At 53.1% G+C, this 24,155-nt stretch overlaps 1 protein-coding gene across 1 annotated transcript; it reads left to right on the top strand.

The window, feature by feature from the left end:
• Positions 1–35: 35 nt before the first annotated feature.
• LOC144731288 (collagen alpha-3(VI) chain-like) lies at positions 36–8,127 on the top strand. The gene is made up of 4 exons (XM_078612338.1): positions 36–839; positions 1,937–2,002; positions 2,612–2,785; positions 5,597–8,127. Exons 1-4 carry the CDS (start codon positions 713–715, stop codon positions 5,614–5,616), a joined length of 387 nt encoding a protein of 128 aa, XP_078468464.1. The 5' UTR covers positions 36–712; the 3' UTR covers positions 5,617–8,127.
• Positions 8,128–24,155: the final 16,028 nt, after the last annotated feature.

Here is a 24,155-nt window from a genome sequence, read left to right on the forward strand (position 1 = left end):
AGGAGGGGACGGGAGGGGGGGAAATGGGACGCGTGTCCAGAAGCTACAATTCCTGACGGAATAAAATGTACATTCGAAAAATGTCTTTAATGAACGTCGGACCTTTTCATCACGTCATTGATTTAACGTGAACGGTATACGCGATAGTCAAACGTTCAAGGTGCAGCCGCTGCGGCCGTTTGCCGATGCCTGGCGGAAGGGGGCCTTCACTAGAGGGGTCGATAAAATAAAAAACGCTTGCGGCGGTAAGTCACCACTGCTCGTCTCACGGATTAACAGGCCACCGCCATAGGAATGTGGAGTTTCCACCACCGGCTTCGGGCCGCGATTGGATAATGAGCGTCGCCTCTTGCTCGTTGATTGTTGAGAAAACTCCAAGTTGACTCTTTGAGTATCGTTCCTGCGGTCACAAGAAGTACCATCAAACCACGCCCATGCCCGTCATGGCGTGGAGAGACCTTCATCCGGCAGCGGAGAGACCAGGGACTGTAGCTTATTATTATTTTCATCATTATTATGACAAATGTAATTGTTGCTCGAGTCTCCGCTGTGAAAGCAGCTTGCTCTGTGGCGGTCAGGGCACTGGGAGAGTGCGCCAAGAACTTCCCGTTGACATCGGCTCCCTTCACCAGGAGAAGACGGCGGAGGAGGAGGAGGCGGCTGGCGTCTTGGCGCGCGTGACCAGGACGGGGACTACCGGCGCGGGCGGGTGATGGGCACGGGCGGCGGCAACGACGACGGCGCTGGCAGCGAGGGCGGCGCGCACTTCCGAACCGAGGTGGTGGCGCACAGGGGCGGGGCGGAGGCCCAGCCGGCGCTGGGAGCCCACCGGCCGCAAGGTGTTTGAACGCGGAGGGCCGCACGACGGCTCTCGCGTTGCTGTCAACTCGGCCGTCTTGAATCCGATGAGCTATGAGCCTCTTTTTTTTCTCTCACAGATGTGCAGTAGGGGCAGGTCAAGAACGTTACAACAGCAAACAATACAACAACACAATAGGAGTGAAAAGTATAGGAAAGATAAGCAACTAACTAACAAAATAAATATCTACAGTATTTTTATTTTATCAGGTAAAGCCCACTGAGCGACAAGCTTCTTTTCATATCACAGTGCCATCGCTCTCTGGCGCGTATTCAGGTTTGTAAGTCAGCGCACTGGCTGTGCTTTCCTTCTGCTGCATGCACTTACCTTGAGCTCCATTCGCACCACCGTACGTAGCCAACCGTGCTCATCGGAGGTGCGTGTGAAGGACAACAAGAATGATTGTCATGCATTGTAACAAATTGACTGAGCACATAATATGCTTCCTTCACATGTCTGTCCCTCCAAACATTTATATTTTGGACATCCCAATCAGCCTTCTGGGGATTCATCATTCCATCAACGTTGGGTCAATGCAAGCGAGCTCTGGAACGGTTTTTGAACCTTCAGTGTCTCATCAGCCGAGTGAGACTTGAACCATGGCTGGTCATTCTGCCATGTGCTTCAAATCAAGGACGACCCTGTCTGTGAGATACGGGCCCTTGCCCTGCATCCGTGCCCCACGCTGCATTAAATCTTCTGAGATTTTGACGAGTTCTTGCCTGCATACCAGGCGAGGTAGTTAACATTCGGTCGTGGCTTCGATCCCAACCCTGGCATCTGTATATTTGGAGTTTGCATGTCTCTCTTCTCGTGGTCGCCTGAATGTTTCTCCTGCTCCTCCAGTTTTTCCCTCCACATTTAGAAACGTGCGTTTAAGAGTATTTGGCTGCTATACTTTCCACGTGATAAGCCACTTCGTTCAGCTATCACTTGTGGCCTGGTCACTTCTGATTGTTTTATATCTCTATATATCTCTATATATAAAGCTCAGTATGCCTTACCTGATAGTTTTTTTTGTGTGATCATGCCGCCACATTCCTGGACGTACGGAGCGCGATCCGATTGTCGTTTCAGCGGACACCGAGGTCACGTGGAACAGCACGGAGATTTCCCAGAAGCTGCAGTTCCTGCGCGAGCGAGGTGAGATGCAGTCGTGGTTGCCGGCACTTGCTTCCCCCCCCCCCCCCCAAACCATCCTCCTTCTGCGTCTTTCCTCACTCTCGTTAACTTTGTCGTCCTCTCGTCGCACCCGCGCTTGACGATCTCTGTCCACCCACGGTCGTCGTCGTCGTAGGGCGACTAAGGCGGGTGGCTATGAGATGTTAACTACCTCGCTTAGTATGCAGGAGCACGTGGGTTCGATCCCGACCCTGACGCCTGCTGTGTATTTCGAGTTTGCGTGTCTCTCTCTCTCTCCCCGTGTTCACGCGGATCAACGTGACGCGCTCAGAGTATTTGGCTGCTACACATTGCCACGTCATGATATCGGCCACTTCCTCGAGCTATCATTCGTTGCCAGCTCACTTCTCAAAGAGCTGTACAGCTCAGTGGGCATTACTTGCTAAAATAAAAAAAAATCGTTGAATGAAAGAAGAAGAGAAAAAAACGCTTTCGCGGACAAATGCGTCTACCGCCAATTCCCGTTAACTCGTTAACAACATCGCCGGTCACCGCCGTCCCTTTGGGCCCGTTGGGCCATCCTCACCACCACCCTCCCCCTCCCCCCCTCCGGCCCACGCGTCCCCGCAGACGCGTGCCGCCTGCCCATGTCGGAGGGCGATTGCGACGAGCACGCGGTGCGGTGGTTCTACCACCTTGGCGAGGACGAGTGCCAGCCGTTCATCTACGGCGGCTGCGGAGGCAACGAGAACCGCTTCGACAGCGAGGAGCGCTGCGTCCGGGCGTGCCGCCTCACCCCGCCAGGTGCGGGAGGGGGGGGAGGATCGAACCGTCGAGTTTGTTCCATTCCGTTGCGCGGGACGGTGGTTCCCGGTCAGCCGGTTTTGCCCGGTTATCTCAACGTAGAACTCTGCATAGAAATGCGTAGAGATTCATAGAGGTACGTAGAGACTCATAGAGATACTTAGAGACACAATAGTTGGAGTGTCGAGTTTGTTTGAAGATTTTCATGGATGATGGTCCCGTTAAGCTGGTTGGGCGGTTATTTTTCGTGGGATGATCCGTGTTGCGTGAGCACAGCAGCAGCAGCAGCAAGAGAAACATCGTTGGAAAGATGGTCCTTGGCTACTATTTTAATTGCATGGTTTTAAGGCCTTAATGGAGGTTACTAATTTATGTACAAGCGCTTTGGTTTCAAAAGAGGTGACTTAAAGAAACAAAGTTTGATTGATTTGTTTGGAGATGGCCGTGGCCCGGTTCGTAGCGCAGTGCGCTAACCGCTGCACCACCGCTCCACACTACACCAATATCCCCTGTGTAGCCTTAACAGACTATTTGGGCAAGTGCTGTTAGCGAGCACCTATGAAGACCGTCAAGACACACGAGGGGGTGGGTGGCCAGCACCACGCACGGCTGCCTTAGTCTCCCCAGTGGCGATGTTTACACACTGCACCAGGTACTCTTTTGAGGCTGAGTCGACCTAGGGGGAGGCCCAGGACCGGTTCAGATCAAATATAATCGTTGCCGGTGTGGGCCGTGAGTGGGAATCGGACTCGGGCCGCCGGGTTTCGTAGCGCAGCGCTAACCAAGACACCACCGCTCCCAGCTACACACACACATTCACAATACCATCACTCCCCACACATCAATATACAATATCTTGCAGTGTGGAGTTACGTAGCGTCTAAATGCGACTGCATCTCAAGAAGCAGTTCGGAACCGCTGGGAATATTTCTTTTCTCAGAGTTATGCAGTTGGTCACAGGCAGAGCAATAAAGGGGACGGTCTTGAGCCTGGACCTGAGTCGGGGGGAGATGGGAGTGCACGGTGCAGATTGGTGGGTGAAGGGGGCTCCAGACGATGGCGGTAGCGGAGGAGACTACACACGTGCACAGACAAAATAACAAGGGCAAAGATCCCCCCCCCCCGTGTAGCTTTAACAGACTGTTGGGGCAAGTGCTGTTAGCGAGTAGCACCTATGAAGGCCGTCACGGTACACGAGGGGGTGGGTGGCCAGCACGATGCCCGGGCCGCCTTTGTCTCCCCTGTGGCAATTTTTTTAGGCTGAGCTGCCCTAGAGCACACATACCCAAACACACACACACGTACCCCCACACACGCCCGCAGGTACGCACAGGTACGCACAGGTACTCATTTGAGGCTGAATCGAAACTAGCGGAGGCCCAGGACCGGTTCGGATAATCGTCGCTGTTGTGGGCCGTGAGCGGGAATCGAACCCGGGTCACCAGGTTCATGGCGCAGCGCGCTAACCGCTACACCGCCGCTCCCCACACTATAACACACAGGTGCACACACACACACACATTAAACGTTTGAAAATTGTTGGGTAGAACTTTTCCATCGGTTAAAATTGAAACTGCATGAATAAAACAATAGCGTTTCCAAGTGGCAGTTTAAAAAGTTCGGTGCTCCTGTAGCGATATATATATATATTTTTAAAAACCTAAAAAATAAACAAACCCACTGCGGGAGATAATTCTCCGCAGCGGGACGAAGCCGTTTGTGAGCGCGCCCGGCGTCGGCCATGTGCGCTGCCCGAGCCGATGCCCGCCCCTCCAACCCGAGGCAGGTGCCGCGAGCAGCCGCCACGGGCTCGGTGCGGCGCTGCCCGCAACAGCTGGTGCGGCGCTGCCCGCAACAGCTGGTGCGGCGCGCCGGCACCGAGGCTCCGGCTGTTGCTCTCCGTAACCGCGATCGCTCATCCGGCCGGTCAGCCGCCAGGTTGCTTCGCCGTGGCGCTCGGTTAATTAAGGGAGGAGGCAACGCTGCAAATTCAACGGTCCTAGATCCTGTAGCTCCAAAATACGTTTTTTTTCTTCGGGCCCTCCGGTTTTCCCCTCCGCATTTCCCCTCCACAGTTAGAATCAGTATTTTGGCTGCTATAAATTTCCACGTGATAAGCGACTTCGTTGTGCAATCATTGGCTCCTGAAAAAGAGCTGTATAGCTCAGCGGGGACTTACCTGGTAAAATAAAAACATTTAAAAGATTTAGAATAGAAGTGTTTTTGATCCTCACCTTGAAGTCGCGGCTCCGCACTGCACTCCGCTGCTCCTGACGCAATCGTCCGGCTCAACCGCCGCAATGGAAAGCCACGGTGGTTGGTCTACACCAACGTCAGCCGTATGGAGAACAAGGAGACCGGAGCCAGCGACCTGGGTTTGATTCCCGGCCATAACTCAAACTGATGGAGGCGCGTGATATCTGAACCAGAACTGCCTCTCCCCAACAGCCTTCACCAAACCCACGCTTGACCCTTGAACCGCACGGTGTGGGGCTAGCTTCACCCAGCGGCGCATTTACAAAGGGGGTTCCATAATTATTGTTTACAGCTTCAGCAAACACAACTTAGAAGCCGGGAGCAAGCGGGCATGTTCACGTCTGGCACGGGTACGGAAAACGAAAAAAAGGATGTTTACAGAGACGGACGTCAGGCGATTGTCATCACAGCTGTGATTAGGAGTCTTTGCCAAGAAATAATGAGTTCACAGCATTAAATATGGCCTTGCCCTTCCTCTGTACACATCGACTCGCTCGTGGCTCCATGAGCTTCATGCCGTGGTCTGTGCTATAACCTCAAATCTTCTCCTTCCAGGTGCTGCTCCTGCCTCGTAAACCTCTTCATCACTTCATCATCGTCGTCGCCGTCATTGTAAGAACTATGGTGCTTTCGTCTATTAAGAGTGATTGTAACGGCCTATACTCTGGTGCTAATTTCAACCGCGTTTGCAAGGGGAGACCTGCACTTTGTTGCCGAAGTCAGCGCACGTCCAACAACCGTGAGGCGTGCCAACAGGTTCAAGGCGTGGCTTCAAAAAGACCTGCTCGTTTCAGGAGTTCCGTGGAAGCGCGTGTGCTGGGCTCAGGTGTTGCACGGGCACGGACACAATGTTTATTAAAACGCCCGGCCAGTTTAGGAGATGACCAGGTGGCTCAGAGGTCGGTCAGAGGTCGCTGGGAGGTCAGCGCGCTAGGCCGGCACCACAGATACACTGGGTGTGAATGCGGGCCGCTGTCTGACTATGCCGGCTCCTCAAGTGCATTGAGTTGACGGACAGCTCGGTCACCAGTGACTGCACACAAAGCTCTCTCATGTTAAACTTGGTTCCGCGCCATGATTCGGTGAAATGCCAGCTCTGAGAAATTAACAGATAAGAAAATGGCTTGGCACCTCTGCAACAATCGCGACTCAATCGCAGGGCAGATGGTGTTTGTGTGTGTGTGCGTGTGTCAAGCGGTCACCTTCAGGGATTTCAGAAGGAGTTCTTTGATATCCACTTCTGTGGATCGTTTCTCTCACATGGCAGGTTGCATCTCCCTGCGAGAGTTCACAATTGACTACTCCTCCTCTACTGGCAGGACACCGACAGCACGGCCACTCTAGAATGGCAACGTAGACAAGAAATTGTCTTAACAACTGAGCAGTTTCAGTCCAGATCTGACCAATACCAACCCGGCGGACGTTCGTCAGCCGTAGAGTCGACACGTGCCGAGCTGCTCTTAAGGCCAGTGATGTCATCGCTTGTTGTGTCTCTATCGCCGAGCAGTGACCACGCCTCGTGACGACCCCCCACGCCCGTGAGAATCGGTCTGAGCTCCAGATCGGCAGCCCTTACCACCCGCGTGGCACTCGTCATTCAGGAATATCGGAGCGTTGCGAAGGCGCCTTTGAGAGTTGGATCCCTCGCTGAGCCTCTATGCTGTTGCGCACACGTTGAGCTTGTTGCCACGGTGTTTTTTTATTCTTATTTTGATTTGCTGTGCTGTGGTTTACATTTTGCAGGGAGCCTTATTTGCAATAAATGCACTAAGTTATTTTTTTTTCCTCCCGGTTCCAGGCGCCAAGATGCGCAGAGTGGATTTTATTATTCTGGTATGAAGGGAGACTTAAAGAGCACACGTTTGGCAAAACGCATCAATAACGTTCACAGTTTTTACGGAAAGTATATTGCAACGCTCCAAGTTCACTGCGAACAGCACGGTACGGTTTATGAAGTATTTTAACGCGTAACTTTTATACGGCAACTTGCATCTATATTCTTAAGACGGGAAGTTCTCCCATGATTGCCAATGATTCCCCAATGAGGTTTCAAAATATATAAATATTCTCAACCCAGTTAAGGCTCTGCAAACAGAGATTACTTTCGCGAGTCTGGGTCAACAGCTTGGGATTAAACTTCATTGCTGCCTCAGTGGCGCGGAGTGGCGGTGCAGCGGTAGGCGCACTGCACCACGAATCCTGTCCGGAGCTAATATCAGCTGTGTGCAACCTCCGAACCAGTCCTGATCACCCCCCCCCCGGTCTCCTTCACCAATGTGGCATACTATGAACCAGCGTGTTGAAGCACAGTCATACGCTCCAGCGTGATCGGAATGGTGTGTTGTTAAGCAGATTGCCAAAGGGCTGCTATTTTCAAATGAAATTGCTGATGCAGTCACGGTGACCGCGACGCATCCATCCCCCCCGCATCGCCAAAGCGACGCGGCCGCCGTTGGGATAGGAGCCTGGTGGTACACGGGGCGCGTGCGGCTTGGGGTCATTGCCGGGTCACGTTAGGGGCGTTTCAAAAATTCGCCTGGTTCCTGTTCGGCACGAAACGCCCGAGCAGAGGCGCCACCGCAGAAATTTGGACCGTCGGCCCACGAGGATGCGGGCAAAAGAGTTCGCGGCCACGAGTCGCCACTCGCCTTGCGCCCAGCCCCGAGTTGTACGGCAAGAGGCCGAAGTTGGGGGGCGGGGGGGGGGAGTTGTGAAATTGTACACGGAACAGTTTCACACGTAGCGGGTTTTCGCGACCAATATCATCCATAATAAAGTTTTTTTTGGTGTAGATCGCGCACATATATGAATGTGTCTTTAAAACCTGCCACCGCATGACACAGCAAGTTAGTAAGTAATTAAAATAAGGGTTACTAGTTGGCTGTGTCGGGTGGTGGTGGGTTTTAACGACACATTTAAATATTTACGCGATCTAACCCAACAAACCTCTATTATGGATGTACACGAATTTTTCGTATTTTTTCGTGTGTTTTTATACGTAAATGTACATATATATTTTAATTTCATGAAAAACCCGTTTGAACGTGTTCACCGCGTACCGAATAAACGACGCATTTATCTGAAAACTCTCTTGCGAACGTTCTCAAAAATGCAAGCGATGATGATGACGACGTATACGACAATGTGTTTTCGGGTTTTAACTCGCGGGGCCAATGTGTCCGCTCTTCCGATGCCTCTTCACGCAGCGCCAAGACCGACCACCAGTGGGTGGGGGGGGGAGCGGGAGAGCGAGTTAGGGGGGGTGCCGGGGGGCTGCGATGCAGATGGTGATGGTGCTGATGGAGATGGCGCTGATGGTGCTGATGGTGATTCAGATGGTCGATGCAGATAACTGTGCAAGATGATGACGTGTGTGTGTGTTGAAATTTCGCACCGTACGAAGCCGACCGTGCTAATCGGAGGGAAATCAGGTGATGATAAAACAGCTCACGATGGTGCAGATTCAGTTGGCTGATGGTGCAGATGATGAATAATCGGGTGACGATGCCGATTCTGGTCATGATTGTGATGATGCACATGATTGATGATCCAGATTATGACGATGTAAATAATGATGTTGATGTTGTTTATACTGCTACTGATGATGATGACTGCTGCTGCTGCTTTTGCCGATGCTGCTGTTGCTGCTGTTAATGATGCTAATCATCATCATCATCCTCACGATTAGCATCATCAATAATAAGGGTGATGATTTAGGTTGGCAATTACAATTTTGAGCTCTGCTCAACCAAGAGAGCTACGGGCCAGGCACCGAATCTCAGTTGGATTGCGAGGCACAGGGTGATGCACTGGCAGCTCGTGGTGCAGGCGCCCTACCGCTCATCTCTCTCTTTGTTATTTTTGTCGTTGCAAATTTCTATTTCTGGAATGGTAAATAATTATATCCCGAATGTCCAGCCAGACGGGCGAAAAAGCTTAAATTGACCGTGCACATTTGAGAAAATTGCTCGTCCATTTTTTGAGAGTGCCCGTAATTATGACACATCGCATTTCGGCAGGATGCAAAAAAAAACTTTGCAACGTCGCCCGCTGCCGGGTGGCTTGGCTTTGTTAATTGCCATGAAATATCGGGCGTCCCGTCGGCACGATTCAAGTTCCGCACAAAACATTCCGCGGCTCCGTGCTGGCTGGCGCGAGTTGCAATTTGGAAATGTGAACTCTGGATGCAAAGGGGTTGCTCCAACTGACGGTGGCAACCTCTGAGCCCGCGTCCGTCGGCAGAGAGAGGGAGGATTTTGCCCGGATGCTCTTTCGCACTTGCGAGGGTCAAAGGCGCAGCCCTGCAATTGCGCTTGAGGGCGCTCTGTGACAGTCCTTCGAGAGCAGTGGCTCTGAACCTTTTTAGTGCAGCCTGCACCCCTATGCGTCTCAATGATTAAAATGTGTTATAATGTAAATACAGACATCGGTTTGATGAAACAAAGTCGTTGTACTTTCGTGCCCATGCATAATTTGTGTTGAGATGATTTACCTTCCAAAAATAATCTGGCATTTCTCGCACCCCCCAGGAAGGGCATCTCACACCCTCCAGAGGGTGCGTGCACCTCAGGTTAAGAACCACTGCTCTAGAGGGTGTTTGGCCTACTCTTCCACGCTGTCTGTCCATTTTGGAAGAGGTGGGAGCGCCGACAATTTACACCACCACCACACACGCGACCTGCCGATCGGACTCGCTGTGATGGGAACCCATTCACGTTGCTGGGTGGACAGGTGGAGGGGGGCAGGGAGGGGGATTCAACTGCCGCCCCGGGAGGTCGAATGCAACCTTCGACGGCTGTGCATTTGCGAGTCCAGCGTGCTCACCGTTACACCGCGGGAGAATTATCTTTTTTTTTTATTCTTTCTCATATTTAATAATAATTATTATTGTATTATTATTATTCCCACCCAGCCCATTAGCGAGCGGCTCTCATCATCGTCGTCGTCGTCGTCTTCGCATCGCAAGAATAGCGGCGAGCCACAGCGCTAAACCGCCACCACCCCCAACCACCCACACCCCACCACCACGACCCCCACCAGACCCCACCACCACGACCCCCACCACCAAGACCCCCCCCCCACCACCACGACCCCCACTACCCCCACCACCACGACCCCCACCACCCCCACCACCACGACCCCCACCACCCCCACCACCACGATCCCCACCACCACGACCCCCACCACCCCCAAACGGCGCAGACGCCGTCTGAGCGATGCCGCGGCGCTACCCTCGGCAGTGTCCCCAGGAACGGACTCTACGGCCACGTGGCCCCCGTCAATTGCCCGTTCATCCGCGAGCCGCCCGGGGCTTGTGAGCAGTCCTCGCGCGATGTATCATCATCATCATTCTTCTCCTGTGCCGTACGCGGAGACTAAGCGACGGGGTTTGGCAAAGGGGGGTTGTTGCTTGGCCCCAGTTCTCCGGCGGATTCAGTGGCACGCTGCCGTAGCAGGCGAACTACTTGGTTCACCGATGATGGGAATTGCCACTTTGTTTTATAAAGTGGTGGAGAAGTCTAGGGGCTTGAGGTGGTCGTGGCGCGTGTCTGTGTCGTGCATCGGCGACCCGAGTTCCATTCCCGCTCACGGCCAACACCAGTGACGATTATCTGAACCGGTCCTGGGCCTCCGCTGGGTCAACTCAGCCTCAAATGAGTAACTGGTGTGGTGTGTAAACATCGCCACTAGGGAGACAAAGGTGGCCGGGCGTGGTGCTGGCCACCCACCCCCTCGCGTGCCGTGCCGGCCTTTATAGGTGCTCGCTAACAGCACTTGCCCCAACAGTCTGTTAATGCGAAACGGGAATCTTTGAATGTTGAACTTCTTTTGCACCGTACGTAAGCAATCAACCTGACATCGAAAAGCAAGCAACACTTTTTGTTTATATAAGTATATCATTTTTTCGGGGTGGGGGGGGGGGGAAAGAATATATGTGTTATTTATATGGTGGCGACAGAGAACAAAGTTCTGCTTACACACGCGCCCATTCTCGTGCACAATCGCAAAAGTATCATCGGGACTCGGCTGCTCGAACGATTGACTGACAGCTTTGGCCGGGCTCAGGCGGCTGGCCGCTGGCCGACAGACCTCCACTGCGGGGGGGGGGGCACCCGCGGGGCTAAATTGAATTTCTTCTCCGGCGCCCTCGGAGGTCGCGGGCTTGGGCTTGAGTTGAGAGGCACCGCACGACTCCACGCATCCCGGCCACCAAATTGGATAACAATCAAGAGACGGCGCCTTGACGTCAGGCAGCCGGCCTCTCCGCGTGGCCCGTGGGGGGGGGGTGGGTGACGCGGAGGGGAAAGTGGCAGAGCAATCAGTCCTGACAATTCGCCCTTGTCCAGAGACCTTTTCGCGGCCACGGACACTGATTAAATGGCAAATAAAATTCGAGTAGGGGGGGGGGCGGCTGCCGTTGGCAGCAGTAGGAGTAATTTATCGCCGGCGTCGTTAACAGCCGTGGCCCACGAAGAGGCTCGTGATGTGCCACGATCTGGGGAAGGAAGACCAACTTCTGCAGCGGGGGGAGGGGAGGGGGGGGAGTCGAAATTTGAGTTTTGGAGATTTGAGACAAAAACGCGTTTCTCGAATGTAGCCACAGTTGGGTGGTCGCAAGCCCGGTAGGTAATGACTGCACAAAGACAAAGATTCCCCGTATAGCCTTAACAAACTGCAGGGGCAAGTGCTGTTAGCGAGCACCTACACGAGGGGGTGGGTGGCCAGTACCACGCCCGACCGCCTTTGTCTCCCCCAGTGGCGATGTTTATACACCGGACCAGTAACTAATTTGAGGCTGAGTCGACCTAGGTGAGGACCAGGACCGGTTCAGATTATCTTCACACTGGTGTTGGCTGTGAGCGGGAATCGAACCTGGGTCGTCGGGTTCATAGCGCAGCGCGCTAACCGCTACACTATCGCTCCGCACATACAGACACACAAACAACATCCATCACATTAAGTTTCGAGATGTGTTATTAATTTAATGGGTTGACTCCATAAATAGTTCCTACGTCATCATCATCATCATCGCCTAGGGCCGACCCCACAGGTCTCTGCTCACAGTGACGCAGAGTTCGTCCTCTTTTCTTCATTACGACTCCTTTCAAATGATTGCAATGTAATTGGATGCACTTCATCAACAACCAGACATGACCTTATACATATATATATTTCAAAACATCCAATACTCTGATAACATTTAAAACAGCCGTCTACTGGAAGCTCACGAACACAACTTTCCCAGTTTCTTTTTGCTTTACGGAGGCGAATATGTCTGCTACGTATGGACATGATGCGCGCGTGAGCAAGTTTGGCACACACGTCCACGTTTGTATATTTCCAGACACAAGTCACGCGCCACTCCGCGCAGCCACTCTGCGTGAAGCGGCCGTTCTTCATTGCAAGGCCCCGTGGGCAACTGGCGGGTCCCTGGTGGCCTTCAGCGCGGCCCCTGACGTTCGACCCCCCCCTCCCTGCTCCCGGCAACACACAAGTCGTGAAAACACCACCACCCCATCATCGTCATGCTGCTGTCAAACCCCAATGGTCACAAATGCGAAAGTGCCACCCCACCCACACCACGCCCTCCTCTGAAAAGTAGTGAAGAACACTGCTCTGAAGCACTGATGTCAACGGTTACCACGCCGGGCTATGAATACAGAACTCACCGGTTCATTTCCCCAGGTGAAACATTGAGTAAGTTGCATTCCACACCCCCCCCCCCCACCACCGCGTCTCTGTTCAACCCGCAGTGTCCATGGCTACACCACAGTCTCTCGACAGGTCGCGTGTGGTGGGGTCAAGTGTGGGTGCACCCACCCCTCTTCCGAGGCGTTTGGACAGCGTGCGTGGAAGCGTGGGCCAAGTGCCCTCTTAGTTACGGAGACCGTCGTCGAGACGGGGACATTAATTTTGCGAGCGGCACCTGCGCGTGTGTTGTGCACCGTGGTGACCCCGGGGAAGGAGGAGGGGGCGGCGGCGGCGGGGGGGGTCTCTTAGCGGCCCTGTGACATATTCCTGCTTAATGGCAGCAAGCGCGCCGTTAATATACAGCAGGCGCACGCGGGTCGCGCCACTCGTTTAGATGAAGCGCCTAGGCGCGTTCACCTTTCACGACGACGATGATGAAGATGATTATTAGTATTGCTGCTGCTGCTGTTGTCGTGCTGCGCGTTCTCGTCCCTTCGTTTGTGATGTTCTGATTTATCTGGGGTTTGGGGTCGCGTGGTGGTGGTGGTGGTGGTTTGGAGCGGTGGTGGAGCGGTTAGCGCGCCGCGCGACAAACCTGGCGAACCGAGTTCGATTCCCGCTCAAAGTCAACACCAGGTGGACCAGGTGGACGATTATCTGAACCGGTCTTGGGCCTACCCTAGGTCGACTCAGCCTCCAATGAGTCCCCGGTGCGGGGTGTGTAAACATCGCCACGCGGGAGACAAAGGCGGCCGGGCGTGGTGCTGGCCACCCACCCCCTCGTGCGCCGTGTCGGCCTTCATCGGTACCACTCGCTAACAGCACTTGCCCCAACTCTCTGTTCAGCATATACGGGAGATCTTTGGCGATTGACGCATCGCTCTGCCGAGCAAAGCCAAACCCCTTAACGCCGAGGCTGGGGTTGGTGGATCACGCAAAGACTACTTGTGTTGAGTCTGTTGTCCTTCCCCGACTCGCGCGGTTGGCTACGTACGGTGCTAAAGAAGTCCAACATACCTACAGACACGGACGGAGCTCTGTGTACGGGACACTATCTGGCGGAAGGCAGTCGAGAGCGTGTTGCCTTGCCATCTGTCTGTACACGGCGGTTTCATGCTCCCTTCGTGTTGCGAGTTTGCTGTGGGACTTAGGTGAGAGAGGACCGTCGTTCAACGAGGGGTTCTTTTATAATAATTTAAATGTATAGAAAAAGCGTCATTCACGCAATTGCTTCCCACAACGCTGCCGCATCAATTCGCCAGTCACTCGCACAGATGACACACAAACAAAAGAAATGCACGTATAAAGAAGTGATCACCACAGAGGAAATACATTTAAATAAAGCCCATTCACGGCAGGGAGTCGTGTCTCTTCTGTGTGTCAGTGCGCATCGCACGTGCGTCTGTTTCATAGTTTCATATCGATGTCTGTTTAACACGTAAGCTTTCGCGGCCAATAGCATCCATAATAGAGGTTGTTTTGGGTTGGATCGCGATCTAAACCAGCCGATTTAACCCCAAAAAGCCTCGATTACGGATCAATGTCTGTGTCTGTCTAATTGGTTGACGCCGATGTCCGTGTGTCTGTGTGTTTGTTAATAAATAAAAAGATTGTTTCATCGTGTCTCTGCTGATCAGTTAGAAAATACCGCGGCGCACCTGGGCACCGTAGAAGCAGAGACCACAGAACTACTTTAAAGATTTCTTCCAGCGACTTATAATCCAGATCACGAAGTGAACAATACCTTCTTCCCAAGCGCCCCGCGATCAGAGAAATTCTCATCAGATGACGGTCAACCTACATGGTTTTTGTTTATTTTCAGAGTTGGAATTTTATCCAAAGTTACGTGCAAAAAAGACATTTGGATGTGACGGGGTTATTTTGTGTGCAGCCAATGGTGATCGGCCACTAACTACACTAGATCATGTTTGTGTATTACAATCGCGTTTTCGTATTGTTTGTTGTTGAAGCGTTCTGACCCCGTGCCCCTGCTGGACATCTGTGAAAAAGAGCTTTATAGCTCATCGGATTCCTCCAGTATAAATAAAGATTCTGATTCTAATTAATCACAGGCGGCTGAAACTTATAGTTGAACTCAAGCCCTCTTGAGTCGTTATCCCCACCCACCCAGTCACCATTCTCAGAGCCCTCTTTAATGCATTATCCTGGATGATTTTAAATATATTTAAATTAATACATTTATAAGCCACGTAGCATATGACCAATAGCGTCGTCTAATAATTTTACGCGAATTATATTTTCACCTTTATTTGAAGTAGAAATACAACCGCTAACATTTTTATTAAAATCCTATGTCCTGAGCAAACGCATTTATTTCCTTTCAATATTATTGCCGTGAATATGCCAGAGAGACAGGGTTATTGGGGAATTATGAGGTTTAACGCTGCTTCCTATCTACACATGCCGGACGTTACTCTCCCCCACCTGAGACTATGTCCACACTTCTTCACTGCGATTAGCTCACACCTATAAATGTGAATTATCTGGCCATAGATGACTCAGTGAGAGAGAGAGCGCGGCTCGCAATTTTGAAAATTGCGAATTCAAATCGTCGTTGGGATTGCCTCGGCACCATCGTTGCTCCGGGGTCGATACAATGGGTACCACTTTGTGAGAAAGTTTAAAAAAAATGGTTGGATGTACTTTCCTCCGCCATAGGAATGTGGAATCTCCAGCACTGGCTCTTGTTTGTGGAATTCCTTGCCCCAGACTGTTAGGGACGCTCCGTCACTCCAGGTTTTTAGGACTCGTCTGAAAACCACTTTTATTCTACGTGACTATTCACCTACGTGACTTTACCGAAAGAACTAAGAGTATGAATCCTTGCAGTCACGAAAGCTTCAAATCTAGAATCACTTTTATTCTCTCTTATATATCCGTCTGTGTGGGTTGTTTGCCTCTTAGTTTTAATGTTAAGGGTTGTTTTTTTGTTTACTGGCAGAATGTTGTGGAGCGCCGCGAGGCCTTGTATGAATGGCGCTGTATGTAAAACTTTTACTTAATACATGATAACCGCCTCTATACTAATTTGAGCTTGTGATGATTTGACTGTAATTGCGATGGACAAGCTCTCTCTCCCCTCAGCCGCTGAATGACATTCCACGTTACTATGACGCTCAAAAACCCCGCCTCATATAATAAGGGAAATCTCAGATTGTCAGGCGGCACGGTATTCGCTCACCCTCGTATCGACAGATGACGACTCAGAGGCGCCAGGAACCGCGGACAAGCGGCACGAGAAGCGGGCGCCAACAATTTCCCAAGCTCTGCGGTCCTCTGTATATTGAGATGCTATCGACAGATACAGATATGCACATTCAGTGGTGGTGCAGAGTGGCGAGTTATGGTCAAACAAACCCCACGGTCGATAGGGCGGGCACCCCGGTGGATTGACACAGGGGCTTATTCTGATCATTATTATCTCGCAAGCGTAATCATTCTACCCAAACACACACACGTATAACAAACGATACAGAGCTCCCCCGTATGGTCTTTAACAGACTGTTGGGGCAAGTGCTGAAAGTGAGCACCTATGAAGGCTCGGCACAGAACGCGAGGGAGTGGGTGGCCAACACCACGCCTGGCCGCCTTTGTCTCCCCAGTGCTGATGTTCACACAACGCACTGCTTAAACTATTGAAACTTTTCTTTTTTCAAAAGCCCATTGAGCTATGTAGCTCTATATTCAGAAGCGACCTGGCCACAAATGAATGCTCAACAAAGTGGCTGATCGCGTGGACATTTATAGCAGCCAAATGCTCTGAAACACGTGATGTTTCTAGAAGTGGAGGGAAAAATCGGAGGACCCGGAGAAAGATCCACGCGCACCACGGGGAGAACTTGCAAACTCCAAATAAACAGGGGTCAGGGTCGGGATCGAACCCACAACCTCCAGTGTGCCAGGCGAGGCCTACTCACGCACTGCGGTCCGTGAAGGAGATGTTGTCCATACTTCACCGCGCTGGGCGGTGCGGGTTGGTGAAGAGGACGGGGGACGGAGGGGGGCGGTTGTTGGCAGAGTGAGATCCAGCACCCCTCCAGATATCACTCGCCACCGGTGCGAAAGAAGTTCAACACACGTGCGTGCGTGCGTACACACACTGGCGATAGCCACCGCCGTGAATGGAACTCGGCTCGCCGGGTTCGTATCGCGCACGCAGGACAGGGAGCGATGTCCTCACCGCTCCACCCCTTCCTCAAGCGCAGTGCGAGCCTGGCTCGACGTCCTGCTTAGCTTCTCAAATCCGGCGAGATCCCGATGCCTTCCGCCGTGCAGAATGCTTCGAGGGCCGAGAATTCAGATTTGGGAGACGGGAGGGGGGACGGAGGGGGGGTGGGGTGCGGGGATGCGGCCACTCGAACGTGGTGCGGTGTGGCCAGCGGACCTCGACAGCGGCCTTGAGCTCCTGGAGATGGTTGCTGCCAGAACGCGTTTCATTATCGCCGGAACAGCGGAGAAACACCGTTCCGGGATATTGTGTCGGCACGTCGCATCCAGCTCGCCGCAGTTTATCTGCGCTACTTTAGAAACCTGTCCATGAGAATCGTAGGAAATACATGGCGCAATAACGCAGTATAGTTGTGAACATGTAGGTGTGTATGTTGAACTTCTTTCGGAGGTGCGGTAAGTGTACCTTGCAGTCTAGCGGTGGTAGTAGTCGTAGTGCCTTTCGCCGATAATTCCTACTTCCCGGGCCAACCTCACTCAGCCATCAGCGTTTCCGGAATGATATCGAGTGGGAAAAAATACCATCCCTGGGTGGGGCTGTGCTTGGGGAAAGCGATGGAAGGGGATGGAAAGGGGAGTGGGAGAGTCGGGAAGGAGTTGGAGATGAGAGGTTCGAGGGAGGGGAGGAGAGAGAGGCGGTCGGGGGAGGGGGGGGGCACAGAAGTTGGGTGGATGAAAGCGCGCGTCTAGGCTGAGCTCTAAATAGCCCTTGGGAAGGAAGGGTGGGGGGGTGCAATGTATCGGCGCTAATAAACCCCCCAACCCACTCGCCGCGTTCTTCATAATCACTCGAGACGGGGGCCGAAAGCTTAAAAAGCAGCGCTCTCGAGAGCGAAGGGAGAGAGAGAGGAGAGAGATTGTGGCGAGGGGGAGCAGCCCCACCGACTTCCCAGGGCGCTTCTCGACTCGCCAACCCCATCGCCACGCGAGTCCTGCTGCTACTGCTGCTACTGCTGCTACTGCTGCTGCTGCTACTGCTGCTGCTACTGCTCACCGGAGCAAGTGCCGCAGGTAAGGGGGCGCACTCACTCGCACACTTTCGCGGAAAGCGCTGTTCGCGAGTTGCACCTACACAAGACCAGCATGCTACACGATGGGTGTGTGTGTGTGGACTAGCACCACGCCCGACCGCCTTTGTCTCCCTCCTGGCAATGTTTGCCCCCCCCGCACCAGGTGCTCATTTGAGGCTGAGTCAACCCAGGACCGGTTCAAAATAATCGTCAGTGGTGCTGTTCCGTGAGCGGGAATCGAACTCGGATCGCCAGGTTCGCAGCGCAGTGTGCTAATCGCTACACCACCGTTCCGCAAAATGCACACAAAGACAAAGATCCCCCGTATAACTTTCATAGACGGTTGGGGAAAGTGCTGTTAGCGAGCACTTACGAAGGCCAGAACGGCACACGAGGGAGTGGGTGGCCACCACCACGCCCGACCGCCTTTGTCTCCCCAGTGGCGATGTTTTTACGCACAAGGTACTCATTTGAGGCTGAATCGACCTTGCGGAGGCTCAGGACCGGTTCAGATAATCGTCACCGGTGTTTGCCGTGAGCGGGAATCGAACTCGGGTCGATGGGTTTGTAGCGCAGGGCGCTGCTACACCACCACTCTCCACATATGCACACACACACACACACGTGTACATACAGCGTACAAGGGACCCCATTACACAAAGACAAAGATTCCCCGTATAGCCTTAACATACTTTGCGGGTGTGGCCAGCACCACGTCCGGCCGACTCTGTCTCCCCATTACTGACGTTTGCCCCTTCGCACAAGGTTACTCATTTGAGGCTGAGTCAACCATGGGGAGGCTCAGGACCGGTTCAGATATTCTTCACTGATGTTGTTCCGTGAGCGCGTATCGAACTCGGATCGCCGTGTTTGTAGCGCAGCGCTAATCACTGCGCCACCGCTCCCCTACACACATGTATGTCGCACTCTGGACAGGGAATTCTCGATTACCGTTGCAAAATAATCGGAGGGGAATCGCTATAACTGCGGCAAAGTGGTGGGGCCGTGGCGCAGTGGTTAGCACCGCACTGCCCTACGAATCTGGACGCCAGAGTTAAATTCCCGGCCACGGCTAACATTAGTGGCGTGTGACAATTGCGCCGAGTCTGCACTGACCAGCAGCGCTGCGAAGTATGGTCAAACAAGGTGTTCATTGGGAAGCCTCAATCCACAGCAGTGGATTGGCCCAGGGGCTGTACACTTACCAGCTGTTCAATAAGCGACGTGATTTGTTATTCACGACTCGGAGCAGAGACCGGTGAGGTTCACACACACGGCTCTCATCGGCGATGCCGGCTTGGTGTCTCTGACACGGCCGTTATGAAAGTCTCCCTCGTTCGCTGCCTGGCAGCCTCCATCACCAAATGAGCCGCAACTTTGCGCAATCTCGACCGGTGTAAAACTGTAAACTAAACTGATGAAAAATAATAATAGTTGTACCCTTTCTGCAAATGAAACAGACGTTAAAATGTTCAAACACCAAAGAGGTATAAATCTTGACTTAAAGCTTTCGTGACTGCAGGGATTCATATTCTTTGGGTCTTTCGGTAAAGTCACCAAAGAGATATCTTTTGCAAAGCATCAAGAAGGCTGTCTCTGGTGTAGGCCAATCATTTTCAAAGACAGCGCATCGATTATCAGATAATGTTTGCATGTTTTGCCATAAATAAGTGTGGTTATTGCGAACACAGATGGACTCATATTCTTGGTTCTTTCGGTAAAGTCACGGAGAAGGGAAATAATAAAATAATACAACTATAAAACAATAAAAATTATCACGACGTTTCGACTGCAACACAAGCAATTATCATCAGGTGTGAAATCCACAGCAAGAAAAATTGAAAAAAGTGGATGGACTCGTCCATCTGACCAACTGGCAAATCGCTGTCCGTGGTGCTGAAGTTAAGAAAAACCCGCCACTTTTTTCAAATTGTCTTGCTGTGGATTTCACACCTGATGATGATTGCTTGTGTTGCAGTCGAATCTTTCTTGAGAATTTTATTGTTTTATATTTTTATTATTTTATTATTTCCCTTCTACGTGACTTTACCGAAAGAACCAAGAATATCTTAACACCAATTTTTTTTCCAGAAAGAGTAAACCCTATTCTTTTTCTTCGTCATTTTGGATCTAGGTTAAAAGTCCCATAGATATAAAATAAACTAGATTTCATTTTACCAGGTAAGGCGAACTGAGCTAAATAACTATTTTTCAGAAGCGACCTGGCCACAAATGATAGCTCAACAAAGTGGCGTATCATCATGTGGAAATGCACAGCAGCCCAAATACTCTCAACCCATTTTGTTGATTCTAAATGTGGAGGGGAAAAAACGAAGGTCCCAGGGAAAAGTCCGCGCGACCACGGGGAGAGAGAGAGAGACACCACAAACTCCAAATACACAGCAGGCGTCAGAGTCGGGATCGTGCACAACCTCCTGTACACCAGGCGAGGTAGTTAACATCAAGACCTGACCCCCGTGTGTTAGAGGGCTGCCCAGATGTCCGTGGGGTAGCTCCCACAGCAAAGTGAGCCCGTCCCGGTTCATACCTCGGCAGCTTTGCCACGAGACTCCAAGCTCGGCCCACGTGCCCGAAACCTCCTAGCAAGCGGGGCTATCATCGTGGTCGTGGGAACGCAGCGTCAGATCAAAGGGCAGCCCCCTTGCTACGAACTGGGGTGACGTGGACAACTCACCTTAACGCTCACCGGACAACAGGAGGCCACTCAAATCACACTCACGAATGTATGGCAGCCAAATACTCGAATCGCGTGTTGATTCTAAATGTAGAGGGGAAACACCGGTGGACCCGGAGAACAATCCGCGAGGAGAGAGACACCGCAAACTCCAAACGTAGAGGCTTCAGGGTCGGTATTGAACCCACGACCTCGTGTAAACCAGGCGAGGTCATTAACATCTGGCCACCGATGCGCTCTGTCATAATCTAAGCAGGGTTGAACCTGGACAGCGCCGGTCGGTGGGCCACCACCGTGGCCAGGTTATTGGCAGCAGAGGGCAGCGCATCAACACCCATTGTTGTAGTGTACTGCGCTGTAGTTCTAAGCATCTCACGTCTGTGTTGTCCACCTTCACCACAACTCGCGCTAATCACCAGCGTCAGATAACCCACACGGCCCGAAAGGCGTAGGGAGGACCTTGTCCAGCAGTAGATTGACAAAGGCGCTGCGCATCGCACGTGTGTACATATACACGCGTGCACATAGACACGCGTGTACATAGACACGCGTGTACATAGACACGCGTGTACATAGACACGCGTGTATATGTACACGGAGGCCACCTTGGTGTGTGGAGGTGACCTGGGTTGCACGTCCCGGGTCGTAGGTCGTCTGGGGCACTCGATCCGAAGAGTTCCAAGTCCTGTTTTTTGCCTTCTGAGTCCTTAGTCTGAACGTCCTAGCTGCTGGGTTTCAGGCACCAGGTTCTGTGTTGTCTTGGGTCCTGGATTAAAGAGCCGAGGTCAGTAGCGTGACTCGCTGGGGGGCAGGGGGTGCCTTGCCCCCCCCCCCCCATTCCACCCCAACTCCCTACGTGGCCAAAGCTACGGATAGGGGCTCCCTTGACAACCACCATGAGGAATGTTTTCCACAGTGTAAAAGAACAACACACACATTTAAAACGCGGTCTGTTTTTTTTTTATGAAAACGCGTTCATTTACGTTCCACGTTTTATTTCAATTCAATTAGCGCGGTAACGTTTGGCTTCCGCAAAATGCGCAAATCAAATATTGGGACTCCCCTCCCACCTGACCGATTGCCGAACCCCCCTGAGCTGATAAAATGCGGTTCCTGCGCCACTGGCCTGGGATCCTCGGGCTGTGAGTGTCCTGAGGCCCTCCTCTCCAAAACGTCACCAACAACTCGGCCACCCGCCTCCACCACCGGAGGGACCTCTGACCCCCCACGGAGGCCACGCGTCTGTGCGTGTGTGTTTGGGGAGCGGTGGTGTAGCGGTCAGCGCTACGCTGCGCTAAGAACCCGGCGACCCGGGTTCGATTCCCGCTCACGGCCATCACCGGTGATGATTATCTGAACCGGTCCTGGGCCTCCCCTACGTCGACTCAGCCTCAAATTAGGACCCGGTGCGGTGCGTAAAAATCGCCACCGGGGAGACAAAGGCGGCCGGACGTGGTGCTTGCCGCCCACCCCCTCGTGTATCGTTCTGGCCTTCATAGGTGCTCGCTAACAACACTTGTCCCTACAGTCTGTTAAGGCTACACGGGGGATCTTTGTATCTTTTGTCTCTCCCGTGCGCAGGCGGAAGGCCGCTGGCTCCACGCACGACCCGCGCGATGCCTCCCACGTGCTGCCGCTGGCTCCTCCTCCTCCTGCTGCTGTGTCGGGGCGCGAACTCGGGTCCCGTGAGTCCGGGCCAGGAGGGTCCCTTCCTTCTGCCCGGGGAACTCGGCCGCCTCCTCTCCTCGTTTGGCTACCACCACAAGCTGCGCGCCATTCAGGGCGGCGGCGGCGGTGGCGATGGTGGTGGCGACGACGGCGGCCAGGAGAGCGACTACGGCGAGGAGGAGGAGGATGACGAGGAGGATGACGAGGAAGAGGTGAACGAGGTAGAAGACCGACAGCTGGGGCTCAGGGCGGGAGGCTCGTGGCGCTCGGCGCAGTGGAAGGGGCGGAGGACCAACGCCCACCTCCAAGGCAAGCGGGCCGGGAAGGGCGCCAAGTTCGCGCTGTCCCTGGACGTTCCCACCAACATCCTGAGCATCCTCATCGACCACGCCAAGGCGAGCGACACGCGCTCCAAGGCGGCACACAACGCCAAGCTCATGGCGCGCATCGGCCGGAGGAAATAAGCGCGACGCCGGAGAAAGAGAGAGAGGGAGGAGGGGAGATTCTTGGTGGATGTGGAGGGAGGGAGCTCTCTGGCCTTCCGGGGCCCTGTTTTCATCGTTTTAAGGTTCTTCCTAGGACACGGTTGTCAGGTCGCTGGGTCATGGGGCTGTCTTGGTTACACTCATCATGGGCTTGGGTCTTCAGATCCTAGTTCCTGGGTTCCAGGTTCCAGGTCCTGGGTTGTCTTGGCTACTCGGCCCTCAGTCGTGAGTCCTAAGGTCTCCCTCCATCCCCCCCCCCCCCTCCCAAAAAAAAATGTCATCACCACTTCTTCCATCCATGTCCACCTTCAACCCCCTGACCTCTAGTAGTCTAATCCTACATTCACTCCAGGGGGCCGACGGGAAGGGAGCCGTTCACCCATTCATCAGAAGTGCCCCGCCACCTCCTGTCTGCCTTGTCCATTAAAGGACTCGGAGAAAGTTTTAGCAGAGTGCCCCCCCCCATCTCTCCCCCCCCACCTCCCAAAAGAATCAGTGTGGAATGAAAACGTCGACGGATAAAGGATTAGTTCATGTCCATGCGCATAGGGTCGATACACCGAGTATCACGTTGTGGGAAGTCAACTGTGGTTGTAGAATAAAATTACTCGGCCTTGCCATAAGAATGTGGAATTTCCACCACCGGCTTTGGTCTGTTCGGATGCTATGGAACCACGTTGACCGTTTTAAATTCGTGATCCCCCTCTTTCGATCTCCCGTTCTCCTCCGGGAAAAAAAATATTCACACGCCCACGGCGATTCATCGGCGAAGTTACTCGGCCATCCCGATGCCCTCTCGGGGTGTGGCGGTGCGTCATCATCCCGCACGCGTCGCCGCTGGCGGCAGCAAACGTCGACCACGTGGAACGGCGTCTTCTCGAACCCCGCGTATCCTCGCGACAGACCACGAGCCACGCGCGCGCCGTCGGCCGTCGGCCCTCTTCCTTTCGAGTGCAAGCGAAGGGAAACGGGCACGCGACGCACGCCGCACGCGCCTCATAGTTGCTCAACGGCACCCGCATCCGTATAGCCCTAACAGACTGCAGGGGCAAGTGCTGTTAGCGAGCACCTATGAAGGCCGGAACGGCACACGAGGGGGTGGGTTGGCCAGGGCCACGCCCGACCGCCTTTATCTCCCCAGTGGCGATGATTTTGCACACCGCACCAGCTACTCATTTGAGGCTGAGTCGACCTAGGGGGAGACCCATGATCGGTTCAGATAATCGTCACCGGTGTTGGCCGTGAACCGGAATCGAACTTGGGTCGCTGGGTTCATAGCGCAGCACGCTAACAGCTACGCTACCTGCTCCCCATGC

The sequence above is a fragment of the Lampetra planeri genome, chromosome 38 (assembly GCF_965212315.1).
Source record: "Lampetra planeri chromosome 38, kcLamPlan1.2.h2, whole genome shotgun sequence".
NCBI lineage: Eukaryota > Metazoa > Chordata > Hyperoartia > Petromyzontiformes > Petromyzontidae > Lampetra > Lampetra planeri.

Bases quoted from the DNA above. Each gene is read 5' to 3' on its own strand.
- LOC144731288 (XM_078612338.1), top strand. From the start codon at position 713: ATGGGCACGGGCGGCGGCAACGACGACGGCGCTGGCAGCGAGGGCGGC. The intron at 2,003-2,611 runs GTGAGATGCAGT...GCGTCCCCGCAG, and splicing joins GCAGTTCCTGCGCGAGCGAG to ACGCGTGCCGCCTGCCCATG. The intron at 2,786-5,596 runs GTGCGGGAGGGG...TTCTCCTTCCAG, and splicing joins GTGCCGCCTCACCCCGCCAG to GTGCTGCTCCTGCCTCGTAA.